At 37.0% G+C, this 9,231-nt stretch overlaps 1 protein-coding gene across 10 annotated transcripts in view; it reads left to right on the top strand.

Annotated features, from left to right (window-relative positions):
* Positions 1 to 8,566, top strand: part of ARNTL2 (aryl hydrocarbon receptor nuclear translocator like 2) — a 68,237-nt gene extending 59,671 nt beyond the window's left edge. For 3 of the 10 annotated variants that reach the window (XM_026861781.1, XM_026861774.1, XM_026861765.1), the window contains 3 exons: positions 4,086 to 4,167; positions 5,871 to 5,976; positions 7,284 to 8,566. In XM_026861781.1, the coding sequence (XP_026717582.1) occupies positions 4,086 to 4,167; positions 5,871 to 5,976; positions 7,284 to 7,420 (325 nt within the window). In that variant the 3' untranslated portion in view covers positions 7,421 to 8,566. Of the gene's footprint in view, positions 1 to 3,347; positions 3,529 to 4,085; positions 4,168 to 5,870; positions 5,977 to 7,283 lie in introns of those variants that run through there. The other 7 variants (XR_003399762.1, XR_003399761.1, XR_003399758.1 and 4 more) reach the window with 6 other exon arrangements.
* The last annotated feature ends 665 nt before the right edge of the window (positions 8,567 to 9,231 follow it).

Below are 9,231 nucleotides of genomic sequence, written 5' to 3'. Positions count from 1 at the left end.
ACATGCCATTGAGGAGCTTTGAGTTTCAAAGTGTGGTATATGACTCTTGTCTTGGGAAAGCAAAATAGTTTGCCATCAGCAGTGGGGGACTCCCTAGAATAGTGGCAGAATGATGTTAGAAAAGATGGTATCTTAGAAAGACACCAAAACCCAAATCAAGAAGATGAAGCTGAGGCAGGACCCACAAACAAATGCTGAGGTGCAGCCATAAGAGGAGCTCACACGCATATGCTCTCCTGTGCTCCCACAGCAACAGCCATAGACTCTCAGGGGCTCCACTGGAAATGTCCAGACCCTCTGAGAAGTACAGCATGTTGACAAGACAAATGGCAACAGCATCCTCACGCAGCTTTCCACTCCACAACTTGATAGCTTCATAGTTGTCTGCTATAACGACTGTGATCAATTACACAACTGTCACATTCTGCTCAAACGAGGGAGACAAGTAACTTAGATTCATAAATTCCCAATGGAGCAGACAATGGTAAGACAAATCTCAAAGTCCAGACATTTATTAATTTACCACAATGTACTAACTGAATACATGATAATTAACTAAGTATATAATGAACTATGGCAAGTGTAAGAGTCAGTCAGAAGATCAGCATCGTCTCAACATTGTCATCAGGGACATGGACAGTGAGGTACCTGACAACGGCCTGCTTGGCCTTGCCGATCCCTGGAGTGGAATGTGGTGCCAAGGCTCCTGAATGCAGAACTGTGCGGCACAGCGAGTGCTGGGCTGTTCTCCTGAGCACTGACCCATGTGGTGCAGGCGGTGCTGGGCTGTTCTGCGGTGCCTGAGCTGTGCAGTACAGAGTGCTGGGCTATTGTTCGGTACCTGGGCCTAGCCAGAGCTGTTAGAGATAACCGCAGAGCCACTGTCAAAAAAGATGGATCGCAACTGTTGCCATAACATCGATGAAGAAATCATGAACCTTAGATGAACTTTGCTTCATTATCATACCAAAACACACCTCCTGGTGGAAGGCTGCCTGCCTCCAAGACTGACCACGCCTTGGATGCCTCTCCCTTTGCATGTGTGGTGGCCTCGCTGAAGAAGGGCGGAGACCCCTGAGGCAGAGGTGGAGCGAGGTGTGTTACTGAGCATACAAGGATGACTTCTGGACAAGGAAAATTGGAAGCTTCCCCACCAAGGACCACGACGATCGACAATGCAGCATCAGCTGGACCCAGGACCGTTAGGACGTCGTGAGATCAGTGGTGGTAGCTATAATCTCTGTCCCCTCTCTCTCTAAAACTTTACTTTACTTCTCTCCTTTCTTTCACCCGTCTCTATCGCGTGCCGCTTCACGGGCAACACAGTAAAGTTTCACTGTTTTATTACTGCTATTCCCTTTGGTGTCGGTTCCTTTAATTTTGCACTTTCGAGATCGTAGCAAATGAACCATCACAAGTCCACCGAGTGGACCATTGACACAGAGGCAACATTTTCAGGAGCAGTATCTTCCTAAGCAACAGAGGGAGATTTTGTGAGCTTTGTATGAAGATGAAACCAACCCATTACTCTTCTTCTGTGACAGTTCAACAGGTCATAAGAGAACAAAGTGTATCTGTTTTAATCTTAGGAAACAGAAGAATCCATTACAACCGACAGAATTGTGGAATTCGGAGAAGAGATTATGGTACTGAATTAATCTCCCCAATTTGGGGTGGATTTTTTTTGTAAGAGTGGGATTTTTTTTTCCCCATCTGTGTAAATGGATTTCAGCTGTACATTTGAGGCAGGTATGATTGAGGCCTCTTTAGGGATATTTCAGGGGAATATTTATTATTTCCTATCCTTCCCAATCCCAAAAGAAGAATGGATATTTCTAGTCCGTTACATACCTTAGAGAAACTGAGCTTATTTATAAAATGATTCAGCTTCCATACTAACACTGGCATAATTTTCTTTCTGTTTGTCTGTCTGCCTATCATAAGCTTGAAGCTCATGATGCATACCTCCCTGTCTGTAAGAGATTCATTTTATTGATGTCTTGATCTATAGTAGAGCATGGCTTTACACTTTATGGAGCAACAGGTTAAGGCAGCAGGATGTTTAGCTCCGATTTACCAAACATCTTTTCAGGAAGATCACAGTGATGGTTCAGACATGCTTCTAACTAGGAGAAATAAAAACCAGCAAGTTCTGAATTCCAAGAATTACTTTCCAAGCCAAATATTTGTGGAAGTGCTGACAATTATGAACACATGCCTCAAGAAGCTGCATCAGGTAGTCTTACTCTTCAAGTCATTGATTGAACTTAGTATTTTTCCTGGTTATGTTCACATCTTGAGCACTGGCTAGTAAATGAAAAAATGTTATGTTGCTTTCTGTGGGAACAGTCATCTTATTTCTCAACTAATAGACTGAATGTCATGAGGCTGTCAAAGGCAAGATGTTTTGCTTGGCAGCTTCATCAGCCACAGTGATCTGAGCCATTTTAGTCTTGTGCAGGTGTATTTGTTTCAGTGATCTTAGTTGTCCATGGAAACTGGAAATTTAGAAGTAAATTTGTGCTGAAACCTGTAGCCCAAGAGGTTGCTGTGCAGGTGAAAGAAAAGATTAAGAGTGAAGTCATGCAGAATAAACTAAACTGTGTCCAAAGGAAGGGCAGTTCTGAAAAGCAGGCAGCTATGAAAGGGAACGGTTGCATGGTGTAACTGGGATGTCTGGCATCATATTCATCCTACAGTCCTGATCTTGGGGCGGAAAAAACTAGAGGCATTCACAAATACAGTTGGCCATTGAAGGCCTCACAGTAAGAACTGAATGTTTCTGGAGATGTCTGAATGTCGTTGCTTGCACCCAGATGTAGTTCACTTTTCCAGAATCGTTGCTGAGCACAATGATTTATTTCTTTCTAGCCAAAGAGTAGAACATCATGCTATCTCTTAATTTTTCTTTTGCATGAAATCAAGTTACTATCTTGCACACACTGAGGCAATGAAAATTAGTCATAAGTGATGAACAAAGGCTAACACCAGCTGGTTTTCATTAGATAGTGTTGTGTCTGCAAACACAATCCAATAGGATGACTGCATTTACTACCTGAATCTGCTCTGCATATTTTTAGTATCAGTAAGACACAGATGGTTCTCAAGCTGTGCATCAGGCATCACCAAGATTTTTAAAAAAATTTCAGGACTATGCCTCCAGCTCTATCGACATTAGCATTTGATGAATGATCATTTCAGTTACAGCAATACTATAAATCTATTCAATGTAGTTTCTGTCCTGGCTTTTAGAGATGGCAGCACTGCTTACCAAATGGCACACTGGATATTGGAATGTAGGGAACTAACAAATATTCCACATAAATAACTCAATTTACTTAAGTTAGGCTGCTTATTCTCCTGTTTTCTATCTTTCCTCCAATCCCTTATCACATTTCGGATCTGAGGAAGTGACAGATTTCGGATCTGAGGAAGCATCCCAGAGCGCCTCAATTCTTCTATAGCCTTGTCCTTTTTGGAGTCAGGAAGAGCAGGGGGAGATGAGAGCAAGCTGTGCAAAGGGCCCTGGTACGACATTTTCACTGTTAGTTTCATATCTGGCATGTTTGGTGAGGAAGGATGAGCAGTATCCCACAGAATTCTGGTAACAAACAAGTGATCTTTATTTTTAGTTGGAATTTTATGAAAATATGGAAAGACAGTTATAACAAAATAATAGAGGGAGCATTAGAAGGATGTTTTGTTCTTCCTCCACAGTTTAGCAGAACTTTGTTATATTGTCTATATTTTGTATGTATTTGAAATATACTTATTTTTCCCAGTGTGCATAATTCTGATACCTGTTACTCTTTGATCTGACAGTACTGATGGTTCAGCAGAAAAGTCAAAGTATGCTCAAGTAATTATGACCCATGGCCTTTATTGATCTCTTCTGCTTTTTGTGTTATCAAAACTTGGAGCAGGAGAGTTTAAAATCTCCCAGAGAATTTAACACAACATTGTCTCAAATTATCTGGCTCATGCTTCGACATTGGGGAGGTCTGGTGGGTTGTGCAACACATAGGCTATTTTTCAGTTTATGATCAATGTGACTTAGTAAATCAACTAAATGTATACAATTCTAGGTTGCATTCTTCACCGTCTGGGGAGTTAAGTCCATCACATCTCTTGAGAAAGTCACCTCCTTTAACTGTAAACTGCAGCAATGTGAGTATGTCACTGCCTGTAAAAATCTAAAAGTAAAAGGTTAATTTCAGATAGCTCAAAGCCCGTGTTTGAACCAAATTACCCTGACTTGTGTTTTTGTGAGAGAAGCTGTAAGGTACTGCTAACTACTTGGCAGTTATGAAAGCCTTCTGAGAGATGTGACAGAAGCAGAAGTTCCAGTCTCATTTGCAGGTGCATCAGTTAAAGCCTTAAGCTATTCCTGAAGCTGAGAGGACTGCAGTCTCTACTCAGTTATTAGGATCTCTGCTGAAGCTCTACAAATATGCTAAATATGACTGCGAGTCATGTGATGAGGACTCTTCTTGATTTGGAATTGCATTAAAAATTTTGCTAAATAGCCATCAGAGAATAAAAGTGTTTCCACCTGTTCAGTCTGGCAACCTAAAGAAAATACCAGTTCTTGTTTTCTCTCACCTCTACTTTTAATGTTCTTGAATATCCTTTTAAAAATCGATGCTGTATGTTTTGGAATGTTTAAAGTTTTTACTTTGAAAATATTTTAGTAGTCTTAAAATTGATAGAATATGCTGGTTTACTAATCTGGTAGTGCTGGTAACACCACAAACTATAACTATCATAGTTATTGACCATAGCTATGGAAATAATTAACATGTTTTTTACTTAAGTATATTGTATGTTGTGCACTGTACAAACAAACATTTACTTCTTCATCAGCATTTCTTTGAATGTAAATTCCTTTCCATTTAAAGACAGTTTATCTTCCCATTGCAGTTTTTATCTCATAACAGTATATTGTGGATTAGGGATTGTTTTGGCTTCCTCCCTTTTTTTATGATCAGTTCTCCCCTGCCTTACCACACGTCTTTCCCCCTAGGAGCTGGCTGACTTACATTGAACTCCCTAAACCATGCAGAATCTCATAAGAAAAGCTTCATTGTATTCATTGAAGATTTTTCTTTATTCTCTGCTTTGGTATCCCATTTGTTCCTAAAATGCTTTTGTAAAACATTTCAAGTTTATGTATTCTACTAGGAAATTAATAGAAGTTAGGCAACCCAGGAAATCTATCCTGCTAAATTTCATGTATATGTTACATGAAAGAAATGAGGGGGGGGGGGGGGAAATATTTTTTTTTTTCCTGGTATGTTTGTGTAGGATGACTTCCATTTCTGTTGCTAGCCTTATTTTTCTGAAGTGCAAGAAGTAATTTAAAAGTACTTAATTTTTATCATGATGGTAACAAGACGCAAAATAATAGAAAAGACACAAGATTGTAATTCATATAGGTTAATATATAGAGAGTGTGGGAGGTATGAGGGTCTCTTTTAATCTTTAGCTAGAATATGTTGACAAACATGGTGTCACTGGGAATTTGTAGTTTATGATACTAGACATGGAAAGTATATACCAGTACAATTTGTTGTGCTAGATTTATTTGCTGAATATTGAATTAGACCCTCAATAAAGCAGATGCCATCACTGTGAAATACCTTTGACAGATGTGTAAGTAACACTTTTTATTTAAGCCAAGTCCAGTGCTAGTGACCTCCTAAAAAAAGGTTACTTTTAAATGCAGTAGATCTGCCTGTTGATGCATATTTTTTATTTACTCTATTTTGTTCTTAATATTTCAACAGTGATTTATAATGTTTTTGTAATGTGATAATTGTGACTGAATTTAGGATTTAATTCTGTCCCTTTTGTTACTTCTGTTCTTTCAGGTGCCCAATAAAGAGTTGATTCAGTTATGTTCTTCAGAAACAGAAGTTCTAGAGACTTCGAGAGACCAGGGTGCTACTCCCTTTTCCACTAATGAAACTCTCCTCAGTAAGATTTACTTCTCTTGTGGATATTTTTTGGGTTGCAGGGGAAGAAATTTCTGATAAATGGCGTAATTTTTGAGTGCACCACTTTACAATTTAAATGTGGCTGTAAAAAGATTTGTCTGTCTGAAGATGATTCTTAAAACAGATATGGTTACCACTGGAAGGGAAACAATAAAATTTGACCAGTGATTAAAAATCTCATGACAACAATAACATCCTGTAACAGAAGTTTACCATTGCATTCTTGCATGCCGCAGTTTTAATTAGGTATTTATTAGTTCTCCTTCCAGAAAAGAGAGATGGGTAAGGAAAAGTATTTTGGTGTCAAATAAGGGAACTGGCTGTAATTGCATAACTATTGTCCTTTTAACTATCTCTTTCTTACCTTCAAGCTATGAACAGTCAATATAAAGGGCTAGTCAAAATGTTTCAGAAAGATTTTTTTTCTTTTTAGTTTTCTTTTCCCTCATTCAAGCATGCACTGAGGCAGCAGTTAATCTGGATATAGGATTCCCTGGCCCTATAAGAGGAGAATGCCATTGTTTAATTTTTAACATAAAGGGCAAAGTGCTATAAAAGCAATGTTTATGCTTATCCTGTATTTCAGCTCTTAGAAACTTTTCCATCTCCCTCGTTTTCTTTCAGTTACTAGAGATTTATTTATTTATTTATAACCTATGGCTTTCTTCCAGTTTAGCTATGAGCCTGTTACAAAAAAAAAAAAGCAACCAACCCACAAAAAAAGCTAATCCTCAAGTAAGGGTTTGGAAAAGAACAAACAAAAAAAATCCCCAACATTTTATCCAAGGTAGGCAAGGAAACGTTTTTCATTGATACTTGAGCTAGAGCATTTTACCTTACTGTTGTTAAAAGCAAGAGTATAGTGCTGATTTCTAGAGCTAACACACAATAACTAGAAAGGTTTCTGGAGTGCATCAGCATAGTACATCAGATGAGAATTCAGGTACATGACTGTGTTTCTCACTAAAGTAACATAAAGTAGAAAGCAGTTTTCCACTTCAGTAATATGAACTTCACTGCATGGGCACAAATCTTACTAGCTAGCAGTTGGAAGCAGTCCAGTGGATTGTCAAGACTTAAGTCATCTTCTTAAATCAAGTTATGTATGTCCTTATAACTGTCTGTGGACAACTATTATTTCTATGACTTGATTTTTTTTTAACATTTACATGTAAATGTTTGCCTTGACTTCAAAGTAAGATGCTGTTTAAACACAAATATGTTTTGAAAGTTACCATACTCTTCATGCTTTTTATTGCTTACAATAATATTTTAATGATATTATAGGTGGCAATTCTCAGCTGGAATTTGATGCAATATGTGAAAATGATGACACTGCTATGACAGCTCTTATGAATTATTTGGAGGCTGATGGAGAACTTGAGGATCCAGCTGAGCTCAGTGATATACAGTGGGCTTTTTAGTCTTGCTTTCTCAAAATAAAAAAGGAATGTAAAATTCATAATGCACAACAACCATACATCCTCAGTACTGTATTATAATTTTTTTATGTTTCATCTGAATTCATACTTACTGTCTATATCTTTTTAAAGACTGAAGCCTTGTTCAGAGAGAGACAGTTTCTGCTACACCTATGGAAAAATGCAATATTTTTTTCACGATGGATAAATCTTGAAATTTTAATATCAAACCATCTGTAACTGGAATGCTTAAAAGACATTACTATATTTTTGTTAAGACTCTTTAACCAAAAGGTACTGTACAATGTACAGGAATATTTTTTCTTAGTTTTAATACTTAACCTTTTATTTATTGTTTTTGTTTCAAATGGTAGTTTACTGATTATCCTTGTTACTTTCTGTAGAACCTACTGTACTTATACAGTTTAAGTATTTGTAACTATTTAATTGAAATGATGATTTGTACACACTACGGTTGTAAAATAAGGTATTGTAATTTTCAAATATTGCAGTTTGTGATTCCTTGCCATTTTCAGAAGTGTGATTTTTGTAGTCAGAAGTGAAAATAAAGCATACAGTTATGGGAGCAAGGATTTGAATTAGATCACATAACTGTCAGAAGAGAATGTTTTGAGAAAAACAGTCACTTCTCCAGTATGCAACTGGAAGAGCAACAAAAAAAAGCACAACAAAATCTTCACTACTATTTTGTATTATTTTTAATGTATTATTAGAGGAACAGTGCAGACCACCTAAGAAAAGTAATGCTACAACTGTAATAAAGCACTTTGATCTCATCACAGATTTACTAACTAGAAAACTAACTAGAAAATGTAGAATAGATAGTCTTGGTTCCAGTGTGAGGCTAACACTGTTAGTGAAAAGTATGTTTTATATCTCTATGTTTTCAGAGAGATTAGGGTGATTCTCTGTTGCTTGAGTCTCTGACTTTAAAATATTGTAATCTAGTGCTGTCTGTAAGTGAACACTATATAGGATGGTTTCTTTTGAGGGACAACTTTTGCAAGAGTTGTATCCCAGTTGCAGCAAATTACTCGAGAATATGGCACTTAATAGGTTGTATTAGAAACATATAGCATTAATATATAAAGTGGATCTTTTAACCCTGATATTAATGGTTTAGACAAATTTTTGCATCAGTTATATGTCATAAGCATAGTTTTTCTGATTTTCGGTTTGGGGTTTTTTGTTTGTTTTATTTTTATTTTATTTGGGTAATGAAAAGAAAGCATTTGAAGATATTTGATACCCATGTGTATTTTGAATATAGACATTTAAACATAGTGCTTACGACCATAAGCACATGCCATTTGTTTTAACACTAAAGGGGAGCGATGGGCAGCCTGTTTCAGATATATTTACGGAGACCAAATTGTGTGAACAAACAGACACAACAGCCGCTGGGTGTCACATGGCTGCCGTGGGATAACTGTCCTTCCCTGAATGAATACAGGATTTTGTTGTGCACTGAATTTCTACACTTTGACAGAGAAGCTTATATCTTACAGATATGAATTGTTTTGCAAATGATTAATTTTTTGGTAACATCTTGTCCAGATTGTCTAGAACAGCTTCTTGGATTGATTTTTTTAAGTTTTTTTTTTTTTTTTTTTTTTTTTTTTTACAGACATGGGGCCAAAATTATATGTTCTCTAGCTTTATTAGAATATACTTTTCTGTTTCTTCACAGAAAATGAATTTTGGGCTGTATTGTGGAACAAAATGAGAAAAATAGGCACTTTCTAAGAATTGGTAGATATCTATTTGTATAATGATATTTGAGAATTTCAGGT

Source organism: Athene cunicularia (genome assembly GCF_003259725.1).
Source record: "Athene cunicularia isolate RWA chromosome 1 unlocalized genomic scaffold, athCun1 chr1_part2, whole genome shotgun sequence".
Lineage (NCBI taxonomy): Eukaryota > Metazoa > Chordata > Aves > Strigiformes > Strigidae > Athene > Athene cunicularia.
This window is presented reverse-complemented; position numbering and strand designations above follow the sequence as displayed.